General features: G+C 42.5%; 2 protein-coding genes across 2 annotated transcripts in view; both read left to right on the forward strand.

The window, feature by feature from the left end:
* Positions 1 to 9960, forward strand: part of AP1G1 (adaptor related protein complex 1 subunit gamma 1) — an 82121-nt gene extending 72161 nt beyond the window's left edge. The window contains exons 20-23 of the mRNA XM_052655468.1: positions 1098 to 1205; positions 1326 to 1486; positions 4340 to 4438; positions 5836 to 9960. Coding sequence (XP_052511428.1) covers positions 1098 to 1205; positions 1326 to 1486; positions 4340 to 4438; positions 5836 to 5937 — 470 coding nt within the window. The 3' untranslated portion in view covers positions 5938 to 9960. The remainder of the gene's footprint in view (positions 1 to 1097; positions 1206 to 1325; positions 1487 to 4339; positions 4439 to 5835) is intronic.
* A 3825-nt stretch (positions 9961 to 13785) lies between these two features.
* The window catches only part of PHLPP2 (PH domain and leucine rich repeat protein phosphatase 2), a 58443-nt gene continuing 57339 nt past the window's right edge, over positions 13786 to 14889 (forward strand). The window contains exon 1 of the mRNA XM_052656513.1: positions 13786 to 13911. Within this exon, the coding sequence (XP_052512473.1) occupies positions 13813 to 13911 (99 nt within the window). The 5' untranslated portion in view covers positions 13786 to 13812. The remainder of the gene's footprint in view (positions 13912 to 14889) is intronic.

A 14889-nucleotide genomic window follows, 5' to 3' on the forward strand; every position in this document is an offset into this window, starting at 1 on the left:
TTAGAAGTAATCTTGCTGTGCACACTTTTTGTATATGTCTCCCTGTGTAAATATGCAAGAATTAAAGCATTCCTAAAAAAGGCAGTGGGTCTCAGTTGGGGGAGATTTTGCCCACCAGGGATTGGCAATGTCTGAAGATACTTTTGGGTGTCAGACTGAGAGGATGCCAGTGGTGCTGAATCCTACAGCGCAAAAGACAGCCCCTCACAGCAAAGTTTTATCCAGCCTGAAATTTTGTTAGTTTTGCAGTTGAGGACCTTTAGTTTAAGGGTATACTTGTATTCAGCTTTGATGTTGTTTAGTTGCCAAGCTGTGTCTCACTCTTTGGCGACCCCATGGACTGTAGCCCTGCTAGGCTGCTCTGTTCATAGTATTTCTCAGGCAAGAAGACCGAAGTGAATTGTCATTTCCTTCTCCAGGGCATCTCCCTGACCCAGGGATCCAACCCACATTCCCTGTGTTGCAGGAGGATTCTTTACCACTGATCCACCAGGAAAGCCTGTATTCAACTCTGCTACTGCCAAATTGTTCTCCAGTTCACAACCCTGTGGCAGAGATTAGAATTCCCCATTGCTCCATAGTCTTAACCAGTATCTGGTGTTATCAGACACTGAAGTATTCACCATGCTGGGGGGATGTGAAGTAGCACCTCATCGTGGTTTTAAATTCCATTTCCCTCATTACTTGTAAACTTGAGCATCTCTTTTCATAATATTTCCTTTTCATTCATGTTTCTTCTGTGAATTGCTTGTACGTATCTCTTTTTTCTTTTTTGCTTGTACATTTGTCTTACTACTTTAAATTGGGTTATCTTTATTGACTTGTAGAAGATATTTATAGTTTTGGATACTCATCCATTTGTTATTTTGTAGCATACACTTTCTTCTGCCTTTGGTGCATTTTTTGGTGGTATTTTTTAGTGAACAGAAGTTACTCATTTTAAAGTATTTGAAATTTTTAATTCTTTATGGTTCATGCTTTTTGCAGATTGTTTAAGGCTTCCTTCCCTTAATTTGAGATCGTGGTAATTTTCTTATGTGTTCTCTTGGTGGGATTTGTCAGCTAAGATTGACTTAACTGTGGGATGTGCCATTTAGGTGCTCCAGCTGCTGCTCCTGCCCCTGCCTCAGTCCCACAGATATCCCAGCCCCCCTTCTTGTTGGATGGGCTTTCATCACAGCCTCTCTTCAATGACATTGCTACAGGTACCGTTACTGGTGTTATCATCATTAGACCTATGAGAAGTAGTTGTTGAAGAAAGGAGGTAGTGATTTGGCAAGCCTTAGGCTGACTGCAACTTGACTGATCTTCCTGTGCTCTCCCAGGCATCCCCTCCATCACAGCGTACAGTAAGAATGGCTTGAAGATTGAATTCACCTTTGAACGGTCAAATACCAACCCTAGTGTCACAGTGATCACGATACAGGCCTCCAACAGCACAGAGCTGGACATGACGGACTTTGTTTTCCAGGCTGCAGTACCAAAGGTACTATAATTGTCTTCTTGGCCTTTATCCTTGAATTAAAAATTGCTGATTATTTTTTTATGTGTTTGGTAAGGGATATATTTTAGTGCCTAGAGATTAAATTTGCAGATTCAACTCAAACTATCAGTAATGTAACTGTTACGGTCCATTGGAGCGTGTCATTTTTAATGAATACTTTTGCTTAGTCATAAATATTCTTACAGTTAGTATTATAAAGGAAGTACAGTCTAAAAGTAGTTAGTAAGAGAGTAGAATTCTACAAGGTGGTTCATTAATGCTCAAGAGTATTGAGGATAGATTGGAGTTTGGTAATACAGTCGTGAAGACCTAAGAAACACAAATTCTAACATGAAATTCAAGTTCAATCAAGATGAGAGACTTCATGTATTGTCTTCTAGTCACTGGATCAGAATTTAAAGTTTTTGTCTCCTTCATTAACATATAGCTAACTATTGATGCAATGACTGCTTGTTTTTGTAAATTGAAGTTTTGTTTATACCAGTTCTTAGTTTAAGGAGTGTTTATGTTCATCATTGAATTATAAAAATTTTGAAAAAGGAGAATTCAGAATGAGGAGTGGGCAAGATTTATCTGTGAACAATGAGATAGTAAGTATTTTAGGCTGTATGCTGTCAAAGTGCCATTACTGCGATAATACATAAAGTCGCATGGCTCTGTTCCAGTAAAACACTTGCAAAAACAGGTGTGGGCTCATTCTTGGCCCATGGGCCATATTTTACCAACCCCTGAGATAGATTAGGCTAATCGAATCTTTTCAGTGACTTGTGAGGTATGACATTCAGATAACACAATTTTGGAAATTGAAGACTTTTATTTGTGGTTATTGCTGCCTATGCATCTGTCTTTACTTTCATTTTTAGGAGTTAGAAAAATGTAGATGTTTTAGAAGCAGTAGAGTTAGTGGTTTCAATACTAGTTGTATGACATTAAGCAGGTTACTTAATCTTTATGCCTCAGTTTCTTTATTTGCAAAGGGGGCCTGTCATCATGATATCTACTTCATAGGGTTTCTTTGAGGAATAAATGAGTTTTATATGCCAGGTACTGTCTTGTTTTAAGCACTTTTCATGTGTTTGTTAGCTTCTACAAATTCGAGTTTTATACTTATTACTTGAGGCTGCCGCTTTAACACATACCACCTCTGCTTAAAGCATGGACTTATTCTTGGTGCTGTACTATACAATGCCTATTTGCGTATTATGATGTATCTGGAACATCAAAACATTGTATTTCATAGATTCTACTAATGCTGATTTTGCTTTTTGTTACTTCTGAAATTGAGGTACATTAAAAAAATTTTTTTAAATTGGAAGTATAATTGCTTTACAATGTTGTTTTAGTTTCTGCTGTATAACAACGTGAATTGGCTATAGGTATACATATATCCCCTCTGTCTTGAGGTTCCCTCTCACCCTCCCCGCACTCCACCCATCTAGGTCATCACGGAGCACCAAGCGGAGCTCCCTGTGTGATCAGCAGCTTGCCACTCGCTGTCTGTTTTATGTATGGTAGTGTATATATGTCAGTGCTACTCTCTCAGTTCGTCCCACCCTCTTCTTGCCTCCCTGTGTCCACAGATTTGTTCTCTACATTGGTGTCTCCATTCCTGCCCTACATATAGTTTTTATCCGTATGGAGTATATTTTGAAATTGATGCTCTTGTCATAGTTTCATTGGCAGACTTTCTCTCAGTGGTGTATAAAATGATGGTGTGGATTACAGCTGATGGCATCTAACATTAATTAATTAAATGTAAACAAATAAATGATATTTTAGTTTACGTAATTTATCTTGACAGTAGACTTATAAGTCCCAGGGCAGGTGTACCATGGACCTTCCGACCTTCTTTCTTTCCTCCCTCCCACCATTTCTTTCCCCTTTGCCCTTCTTGCTTTTCTCTCCTTCCATTCCCTTCTTACTCTCCCCCTCTTCTTTTTTGTTCTCTTTCTCTCTCTCATTCTCCTCTCCAATATTTTAGGAGACTAAACTTTAGGAAATTAAAAAAAAGAATCCTAGTCTATAAAATAGCAACATATGTATATATGTTGACATATATACTTTACTGTACTATGACTTACCTATCTTGCTCATAGCACTTTTATCTCTCTTCCCTGAAAACACACAAACAAATCTACCAACACTCAACAAATTACGGTGTTTGCTTTTTCAGGTCTTTCACTGTCTAGGCTAGTTCTGCACCGTAATTTTTCTGCTAGTACTTGTGGTGTTTCATTGTGGAGACCCTGAGGTGTTTCACATCCGTGTGAACAAGCTGCCTCTTTTCAGCCTTTCCTGCACCTCCGTCATGTAGGAGTGACCCTTGACACATTCCAGATTATATAGGCTTTAGAAAACAAAGTTCAAGTCCCTGACCTCAACTGTCCAAATACACAAAAGCATGAAGGCTTGTTGTTGGTGACTAGGGTACTGGTTTACTATTTTTAGAATCCTTTTCATTTCTCTGTAGTTTTTTTTTAGCCACAGGCACCCAGGTTTTTTGTTTTTTCACCTGCATAGTTGATCAGTTACTATTCAGTGAGGCTACTAGAACAAGATTTGTTTACCTTTTGAAAAGTGCTCGGCTAAAGTTGCTTCTACCAGAAAGGAGAAGGTGGCTCGTTGCTAGAAACAATAGTGTTTTATAAATATCATGAAGCGATAGTCTGCATGCTGAGAATTGCGGGTTATCTGGAAAACAAATAGAATTTAGTGTTAGGTATATCAGTTAATTGAACCATCATCTGGGTGTCTGACTTGACTTGTTGACATCTCTGACATAGTATTAAGTGTATTTTCTGAAGAGTGCCCTTTGTCTCCCCTCCACCCCACCAGACATTCCAGCTGCAGCTTCTGTCTCCTAGCAGCAGCATCGTCCCAGCATTTAACACGGGGACCATCACACAGGTCATTAAAGTTCTGAACCCACAGAAGGTGAGTACCACATTCAAAGACAGTATCTGAGCAAGACATAGCATTTTCCTAAAATAAAATTTACTTTGTTTCTCTTAAGTTTTTTTTTTTTTTTTCCCACTCATAGCAGAAAAGATATCTATTAAAATGTCTGGCCTTACCTCCTTGTTCTTTTGTAGACAATAAATGAAGCCCAGACACATGAAATGGTTTAATGGCATCTTATTAAAATATACATTTAAATATTTCTCTATTTAGAGGCTTAAAGATCTAGTCTTTTGCATGGGGAGGGTGGAAAGCTTACACATTTTAGTCTATATTAGTTGTTGTCTGAGGTTGAGAGCATCGAACCAGATATTCACATTTACTACAGTAATTATTAAGTATGCATATCAGAAGTGGAGACATTTTCAATGAAGCAACCAAATGAAAAATAACTTCAAACACCTGAAAGTAAGCAATATTTTTATTACATCTTCTCAAAGAAGTGTATTGGCTCCACTTAATATTGATCAGTTGACTCGTTTTCAGCAGTTTTTGAAAATGGTTCAGAGGATTTCTAGAGACTTCTGAGAGATCTCTAATAGTGTCTCATAAATACCAGTATGATTTCCTGCTCTTAAAACACCTTGGTTCTCCTCTGCTATCCACTGTATTTTGATGGTCTGCCCAAAGCACAAGTACAAATTCTCTTGATGATCTGATACAAAGAGTAAACATTTTCTTAGTGTATTAATGTTTGAAATCTGCCTTATAAAGTAAACAGCACGTATAATTGAGTTCTCTTAAAATATAACTGTTATCCTAGGTTAACTCTTCTTTTTTTCTTTTATGCCTTGAGAACAAAACAAGTTGATATGCACATTTACTGTCAGTTTTACAGACAAAACATCCAGGATATCTGAATGTAGACTATAATAGATGAGTATGTTTACCTCATTTTTCTAGAAAATTGGATACAAGGGTCAAATCCTTGTGAAAAGTACTCAGCAGATGTTACTGTGAAAATGCTCCCGAGTGGTTTGTCCTGTACTGTGGCTCTAGGGTTGAAGCCAGTGCTGCATTCTGGAGGTCGTTTTCTCTACTCGACTGCGTGACGTTGGCCAGTAGCTACAGTACTAGTCGTTTGTTGTTGTTGTTGTTTGCCTGTGTGTCATTTTAAGAGACAGTTCTGCTTCACAATTATTTGTGTTTTCTGTGATCAAAAGTCCATTTGTAGGACTTCCTTGGTGGTCCAGTGGTTAAGACTCCATGCTTCTACTGCAAAGAATGCGGGTTTGATCCCTAGTCAGGGAACTAAGATCCCACATGCTACCCATTGTGGCCAAAACAAAAGAAAAAGTCTATTTGTAGACTGTACAGATTCTGGAGTTTTTATTTCAGTGTGTCATTTTTTTTTCCTTTTTTCCTCTCTTCAGCAACAGCTGCGAATGCGGATCAAGCTCACATATAATCACAAGGGCTCAGCGATGCAAGATCTAGCAGAGGTGAACAACTTTCCCCCTCAGTCCTGGCAATGAGGGTCCAGCACCATTCTCATTCTTATCCCACTCAATCAAAGGAACTCTGGGAAGGAGGTTGTGATCGCTGGCAAGTCCCCCCCAACTGTACCATGGGCATGAGGAACTGAAGAGAACTGTTGAGGAGGATTTTTCCTAAAGTTATTGCTGACCTTGAAGCATTGTTAAAGACTAATCTCCTCTCCTCCACTGTTGAGGCCGGCTGCTTCTGGAGACTACTTTGCACTCTTCCTCCTCTCCTCCTGTTTCCGCACTTCTCCACCCCTCCTACATTTACAGCCAGAATCAACATTCCCTGGGCCCCCGAGGAAATAAGCAGCTGGTCTGGAGGAGAGGACTGGAATCCATGACAAGAAAACACTCACTCTGTCTCTGCAGCAAAGAGTTGCCCCTTCTTTCTACCGTGTTTCTCTGTGGACTGGGCGAGGTGGGGTACTTACTCCTCACTAGCAGGGTTACCATCTTCAGGCGCTTCTTACATCTGGCATTCAGAATGGAAATGTAACAGTGGACATGAGGGAGCCATGCCTTTTTCTACTGGTTCCCCCAATGTTTGAAAGAGGCATTAGGCTCCTGGTACCCTTTTCTGTGCATTGCTGTATATACACAGACACACACATGTATATGTATGTTTGTTACCAAGGACTGGTGAGACCTTGAGAGGTTATTTGTGAACACTGGACAGATGCAGTTGAGAAGAGCTTGTGTTGAGATTTGGCATGAAGGTTATGGTGCTCTATTTGTAATAGAAACTTCCAAGGCTCTTCCAGCTCCCCTTTGTCTCCATTCTTTGAGCTGTAGTCATGAATTCTCTCCATGATTTTCGAAACTGATTCCCCTTAAAGTACAAAGTGGACAACTTCTAAAAGATACATTAATAGTTACTAATGCCCCTGTTTCCACCACAAATTTTAAAGTTTCTCCTAAACCCATAACTTGCCTGATGAACTATGGTAAATGGGTGGAAAGAGGAGTTTGCCACTTCTAAAGTACAAACTCTTCAACAAAAGCACCTTTGCCCATATGAAGAGTGAGTATCTGACTCACCCTAGAGCGTATTGGAGTCATATTCTCCATTACTCCAAACCTCCCTTTTTTTTTCCTGAGCCTGGCTTGGACCTTGGCATTCCGTTTGAATTCCTTCTTCTAACTGGAACATTTGTGTTGTATCTGTAACACTGGCACTGAAATAAAGACCACACGGTTAAAGAAATCTTTCCTATATTGTACTTTATGGTGTTGGAATGAAGCCTTGAAGCTTCCTTGTCCCCTTTGTCAGAGGAAGTCTCAGGGACACTGTAGGGTAGGACTATCGTTTCCTGAGTCTGAGAAGTTGGTCTTTCTCTTGAGAGGCCAGTCTCATGAATATCTACATCAAAGCCTTGAGATCTGGAGCTTTTTAAACTAGTGAGAATGCCTAGTGCTTTTCAAAAGGCCCCTCGTGGTGTCCAGTCAGCACTGAGGTGCGGGCATGAGGTAAGGTGGCTCTCCTGTGGCGCTCGTTGAATGCACCATGTGCCTTCAGGCGCACAGGCACTACGTCTGATGTGCTAAAGAGGAGGAAAGGCCAGGCCCACCTTGCTCTTAAAACATGTTCAAATGTTACTGTATTGAGTACAGTATAAGGACTACTTCGGCTTTGATCTTAGAACTGGGTACAGATAGCCATTGTTTCCTTTCCATTTCACCAAGCCTTTACTGAAAATCTTCAGTGTCTTGTCAAATCTAGCTCTGTATCAGATGCTAGACTATTCCTAACATTTGACAAGCAGGAGTTGAACTAAAGGCTCCAATGGGGGAACTTCCTGGTCTTATTTTAGTATATAAGAGCAAGATTTGCTAACACTTACTCTACCGGGTAAATGGTTGGCTGAGTCAAGAACAAAATATTATCTTGTGCATAGTTTTCAGTAAAGTAAGTGTGGACTAGTGTACGTTTCAGACAACTGCTCTGCCTGTAAGATGAGAAGTAACCTTTAGAGGTTTCTTTGCAGACAGATTTCATTGGATGGGTATTTAACGCTGTGAAACGTGATAGGATTAACATAATATTGGTGGATTTCTTGAATAGAATTTGTCTAACATTCCTTTTTGTGGTTGAGGCTTTATTTTCTCTCTCACGTCTATAGTTAACCAGCTCAAGTTTCTTTAGTTGAACCAAACTGAATCTCAGAAGTCTGCTGAAGATCATGCTATGAGACAGCGCTGCCTGATGGGGCTGGAAAAGGGGCTACTCTCAGAACAAAGTCTCCTTGGGTGAATGTAGTTTTGAGGTAGAGTTATGTGATCATCCATGGCTTCATCCAGACAGAGTAAAAATCGGCCTTAACACAAAGGGTGCTGTGTAGAATATGTAATGATTCCAGAGAGTGAACCTAAGCACCATATTGAAGGACTAGCAGCCAGATGACTTGCCTTGGACACTGATGGTTGTAAAGACTGTTTCAAATGATAGGATCTTGGAAAGCTTCAGCGTGCCTTAGTTTCTAGGATCAGAATTCGTTCTCCTGTCCCTTGGCCTCAATGCTAAAGGAGAGGTGTCTTACTTTCTATCAATACTTGCACATTTTAGTTCTTTTCTTTCCCTAGTATAACCATCCAAGGGGGAGCAAATTTGGATAGATTTACAACTTCAGAGCCATTGTGAGGAAAGAGTGATTTCCATGGCTGCTCTAATAACTCTAGGGTGATAAGCCGTTGAGCCTACAAGCACTTACTTGGATAATTTCACAAGCACTTTTACCTCATTTTTTCTTCCTCTTCCAGAGTAGTTTTTATTCTCTACATCCTCCCTGCCCTCACAGGAATCCTAAGGGATAATTCGTCTAAGTAATCTAAAAAAATTGTAGGAAGGGTGCTCTACCCAAGAAACTTCTCCCCCAATGCTCCGGTGCTTTACCTTGAGGTGATTTGGACAGCCATGGAACGCTTCATGCTGTGTATAGTGATCATCTGTTCATTTTAAGGTCTTTCTCATTTAAAGAAACATTCCTCAGCAAAACATTTGGGAGAGGATTCTCCCCTCTTGCTAGGTTAAAGAGTGGTTCGTACCCCTTGTTTGTCACATTGATATAAGAAAACTGTCAGCACTAATGCTTTGAGTGTTTCCATCTATCATATAACATGCTTTCTGTGTTTGTTCTTATAAGAGGTTGGAAATGAGGGGACACTGTTTTTGAGGCTCAACTTTATTATCTTCTGCATTGGAAAATACTGGGCTATGAGAACTAAGGGAAGGAAAGTCTGAATGCGTAAATTTTTTTCTAGTGAATGTATCTTATCCCCACTGTCCTAAACAGAGAGGGAGCTAGAAAGCAAAAAGTGGATATTCATGTACTCTGTGGTTGGTGGAGAGGTGGTACATGTCTGTGCACTTGGGTTTGGGAATGGGGAGGATCACCGAAGGGACTAGCTTAGAAAGTCCTGAAGTTGAAAACACTTTGACCATCTCTCGCTCAGGAGGGTGGGGCTGCTTGTAGAACTGGAAGTGCATAACTTCTTTCAAGCAATAGCAGAGAGTGGGTCCCATCTACAGGGTTCCAGGACCTGAAACATTCAAACAGAAAAAAAAGCTGAAGCAGCTTGCAGAATTGCTTCACAAACTTCCATGAGGCTGATTCTGGCTTCCAGATGGAGCATTGGAGGTTTTTTCGTTGTTTTGTTTTTGGAACCTACTGTTGCGCTTTGTGTATTTTTGTTTGTGTTTTCTCTTTGGGGGCCTCATGGGAAAGAGCTTCTGAACTCTTTCCTCTGTGAACTTCCAGTGTGTCCCTGTATAGTCCCTTTTCTTTCATAATGTTGTAAGTTACATTTTCATTAAGCCCCATCACATCTTCTTTACTGTAAAAATATTAAAAGGCTGTTTCCAAGTGGGATGGCTAATGAAGTTCTAATTATTGCAGACATATTTTTGAGATGTAAAAAAAATTTAAAATTAAATGATAAGTCTTTGAGGCGAGTGAGGAATAAAATGGATGTAAACATTTACATGGGATGCATTAGAATTCTGCTGTGTGTATTGTCTTTTGGTTGAAACAAATTATGAACAGTGACTAATAATAAAAAGTCAATACTCAATGATTTAAATTTTGCTTCCTCACTTCTTCCAAGTGGGTTGGAGAAGCCCTGGATGGGTTCTTATTCCAGAGCTTTGAGCTAAACCCACTAACCAGTTCATGTTCCTTTTCCACAGAAAACTTAGCAAGAGAGAAATTTAAACAAATTAAAAAAAAAAATTGTTCAGTTGCTCAGTTGTGTCTGACTCTGTGACCCCGAATTCTCCAGGCCAGAATACTGGAGTAGGTGGCCCTTCCCTTCTCCAAGAGATCTTCCCAACCCAGGTCTCCCGCATTGCAGGCAGATTCTTTACCAGCTGAGCCACAAGAGAAGTGCCCCCCTCCCAAAAAAAAAAAAAAAAATTCTGTAGTTAACAGAAAAAGTATAGTTGGAAATTTTAACTAGTGACTGTTTTCATGCTGATCTTCTCCACATGGGTGAATTCTCAAAGTAAAAATACTGAATCATGTCTAGATGAAGTATGTATTTGAGGGTGGTCATGGACTTTTAGCTATAAGCTTCTGTTTGTGGTTTTTTATCTGTGACTAGGAAGAGGAAGCCTTGACCAGCCAAAATGAATTCTGTTTCCTGATCTATTTTATACAAACTCTCCCATAGAAGTGAGAGTGGTTGAAAGTTGGGAGCTTATACATGATCCCTGACCTTGATTGAGATAGGGGCAGAGTATGATAGTCCCTTAATTGAAAAGTAGAAGGAAGTACGCCTTAGCAATTAATCTGGTTTATGCAGAAGTGCCCCTTGGTGCTGTTTGATAAGTGACATTTCTATAATCTTTCCTTGTGTGTGGCTTAGTTAAAATTCATATTTGTTTCTAATATTAAATTTACTTGACATTTTCATCTTTGTGTAATGAGATGAAAATATAAGAGTTACATTAGAAACTGTTAGGCAGTAATAGACTCCAGACATTTTCCTAACAATACAATGAAGAGTAGCAGATTTGAACTTCCATCCAGAAGGACCAAATTAATTTTTATCACTTTTAAGTATTTTTCATGCTATTTCCTGCTCTAGTTCAATTGTCTCCAGATTCAAAAAATATAGAAATGTTTAAAGGAAAAAACAGTCCTATAAACCTGGAGGCCAGGTTAAGTCCACCTTGTTTATTCAAAACTAAAAGAAGGAATATCTACATCTGCTCAGCCTATGGTAGAAATAACAAAGCATTGAGGCCTAAAGATGACTTGTGATCACTGAAGGAGTGGGAACTAGCTATAAAGAAGCACATGTAGAAAGCTCTTAAGACTCCTTTACCAAAATCTGGTAGACATGAACTCTCCTTTCCCAGACTTCTCTTTCCATTTTGTAGTGAGGATTAGGAAGAGCACCTACAATAAACTGTGTGTGTGTGTCCCTCCCCAACCCCTTTCAGGTGGAGGGAGGTATGCATAGCTGCTTATAGGAAGAATACAGAAAGGAGGTAGTCTAATGACTTCTCTGTCTCTTGGCTTGATTCAAACAGTGATTTTTATAATGATGAACCTGCAGTGAGGGCAGATGGATTTTTGCACAAAAATTCCCAGAGGAATTTATTTTTAGGGTTAGTCTCAGCTGTTTACCATTTCCAGAAACTGTAGTTACATAACCCTTGGCATACATAATACACACTGCCTTGAACTGGGGGGAGAACATGGATATGTGACCCTTGAAACAGTATAAAATGTTAATGGCAATACATGATTTGAAAGGAAAACTCAGAATCAACTGGTTGTCACCACTCAACTGAATTGGATCTTAACAATGGAGACTTTTAAAGAGCTGTATCATAAGTTACCCCTACAACACCTGGGCTCGTAGCTTTTTGTTGTTCTACTTTTGAAAGTACTACTGTTGCTGCTGAAGAAGTAGTAAATACTAACTCAGCATATGCTGGTATTCTGAATTGATGCCCACTACTCCATTAATCATAACAGCAAACCCATCATCTAACTGCTGCTGTTTCCCAGCACAACTTCTAATGTTGGTGGTCCTGGAGAGAACTTCTGCTCATGAAATGTGGAAAAGGTAACGTGTAATACCTCAAGAAATGGGCTTTTAGAAACACTCTGAGCTGCATTCATTCTTTCTGCCTCTTTGCCCTTGGTCAAGTCCACTTCTGTCCCCATATTGGTGCCTATCCCTTATATATGAGTGTCCTTGCTGGAGCAAGTTACTCAGTAAGCACTGAAATGGGAATCCCAACAACTCTGAGTAGCTTTCTTGAAGGTAATTTCAGGATAGAAGGAAAACTCAGAGGCAGACAACATAAGAGCTTTTTTTCATCTTATGCCAGACTGACAGAGACATTATTTTAAATTCACTAAAATGAAACAAATGAAGATAACTGGAGATTGGAATTTTGGTGTATATATAAAGTAACTCAAGTGAAGGGAGAAAGTAGTGACCAAACTTCCACAGAAGAAATAATTTGTATAGAGTCAGAATCTTTGAGTCAAATTTTGTCTTAGAATTTAAAATGTCTATAAATGGACCAATCTAGAAGAGAGGGGAACAGTTTGCAGTGTTAGACCTCAAACTCTCTTGTACTAAACCTGTAATTAAAATATTCTTAACATACAGTTGGTCTGGACTAGGTAATCTGAAGGAGTGGATAATTGGTGATACCATTTATACCAATTATTCAAAGTGTAAGAAATTTTTTTTTTTTCTGCTTCATTCCTTAGTTGCTTGACGATTTAGACCTGTGTAGGAGGGGAAGACCTAAAAATTCAGAGGTCTAGAGGGTTTCCTAGGAAAATAAAGAGCAGAATTAAGAATAGGACTCTGAGGAATTGAGTGTATCTTCAATTTGAAAATTCAGAATAATAGTGACTGCTGTGAATCACTACTATGTGTCAAGTACTTTGTATGCATTTGCAAAATCTTCAGACTTAACTCCTAGACAGACTATTTTCTGTTTCACAGCTAAGAACCAAAGGCTTAGATCAAATAAATTGCACAAGGGTATAGAGAGAATAAGGGGTTGGTAGAGCTGAAATTTGGAATCAGGCTCTCTGATTTGGCTCACTGGCCGGCCACAAAACTATCACTGCAGGAATTAAAATAAACAATTTCTGAATTAGAATTGCAAATAACAAAATAGCTTAGAGACCAGACCACATTACTGCTTGAAGCAGAGAACAATATTCAGAAAATTCTACTACATGAAGAGAAAGGGAATTCAAATGTGGCTGGGAGGTGAGATGACATTTTGTACAGAAGGTGGGGTCGAATTTTCTGAAGAAGGCTGTGACCATCTACAACAAAGAAGAGAAAGGGCCTTGCTAAGGTGGGTATTCTCAGTTCGTTCAATGGCTTTGCACCCGTGAGGGTGACGGGCCAGTTTTGGAGTAGAGAGGAAACGTCTGGGAGAGATAAGTTACAAAAGCCACCTTCTGCAGAAGACAGCATCCTCCCGGCTCTGTTGACAGGTGCAAACCTCCCTTGTCCCTTGTCCAGCCCCTACTTAGGAGTCGCGGAGAGCAGAAAATAACTCTCCCTGCGCCTCAGTCCTCCAAACCGAAGGCTGACTGACCGATGCGATGGCGGCGGTGACAGTAAAGGCCCAGCCCTGCGGCGGCGCCGGGCTCCGCCCGTGAAGTCCCCGGCCGACTGCCGGCGGCTTGCGTCCCTTAGCGCTCGGGACGCACCGGACCCGCAGCTACGCAGGCCAGGGACGGGCGGGGCTAGGGGCGGGGCCAGAGGGCTGCGGGGGGCGGGGCTGTTGGGTGTTCGCGCGCGCGCGCGCGCGCGCGCCGCCGAGGCTCCGCGCGGCGTCGCGCCGGCCGGGCGTCCCTGTGCAGACGCCGCTAGCTGCCGATGGGGGAGGTGGAGCCGGGACCCGCGGGCCCGCTCGAGCCCCCTGAGCCGCCTGAAGCGCCCGCGAGCCGTCGGCCGTGCGGGATTCGGGTCCTGAAGGTGAGGTGCTCGGGCGGGCTGGAGAGGGAGAGAGAGCAGGGAGAGGCCGCCCCTGCCCCGCGCGGTGGCTGAGGTAGCAGGCGACCCCCGCCTCGCGTCGGTCGGTCAGCCTCGCGGCTCGGTCGCCCCCAAGCCCGGCTGGAGGGGCCGCTGCACCCGCTGAGGCCTCTGGGCCGGGCCCCCGCCGAGGCCGCGGCCGCCTCCGTCCCCACCGCTGCCCATCCCTGGCCGCGCGCCACCCGCCTCACAGGCCCACGCCTTGGGTCTGGCGTCCACCCGGCCGCCGCCGCCCACTCGGCTCCTTCAGGACCTGGGGGCCCGCCTCTGCTTCCTCCGGCTGCGCTCGCGGCCCCGGGCTGGCGTCTCCTGGCCCGAGAGCGGAGCTGGAAGTACGCAGGGCTCTCTCCCCGGACACCTGAAGACATCACCGCAGCGGGAGGATGGCGGCGGTGATTGGCCGGGCGCTGAGGTGGTCGGGGCTGCGCCGGCTGGCGCGGCCACCTCTGCCCTCGGAGCTTCCCACTGAAGTTAAGACCCGCTCCCCGCACCCGAGCGCCGGCCTGGGAGCACGACCTGTCCCGCCTGCGGAGAGAATCCCCGGAGGAGCTTAATCTCGGGGAAGCGCTGGGCGTGTTGCAGGAGGGAGGAGGGGTTGGACAAAAAGGGGGCATTCCTCCTGGCGGGAGCGGGGCTGACAATCCAGGGAGACGGTGATGGGGGAGCAGTTATGCAACAGGCAGCTAACGGGGCTTTTTGGCAGGAATTGGAATTAGGGGGAGTAGGAGGAAATGAAGGCAGATGCCGGCAAGGGGTGTGGGGGGAATGGAGCCTGCAAGGTGATGAGAAGTTAAAATGCACAAGGAATGTAGGGTGGGGTGGGGACAGTGAAGGTGGTTAGAAGGAGAGATAGTGGAAGATTCACTGGAGGGAGTTTTAGCCTTCGAAATATCTAGTTGGAGAGAAATTTTTCCGTAGGTC

This window comes from Budorcas taxicolor, chromosome 18 (assembly GCF_023091745.1).
Source record: "Budorcas taxicolor isolate Tak-1 chromosome 18, Takin1.1, whole genome shotgun sequence".
Taxonomy (NCBI): domain Eukaryota; kingdom Metazoa; phylum Chordata; class Mammalia; order Artiodactyla; family Bovidae; genus Budorcas; species Budorcas taxicolor.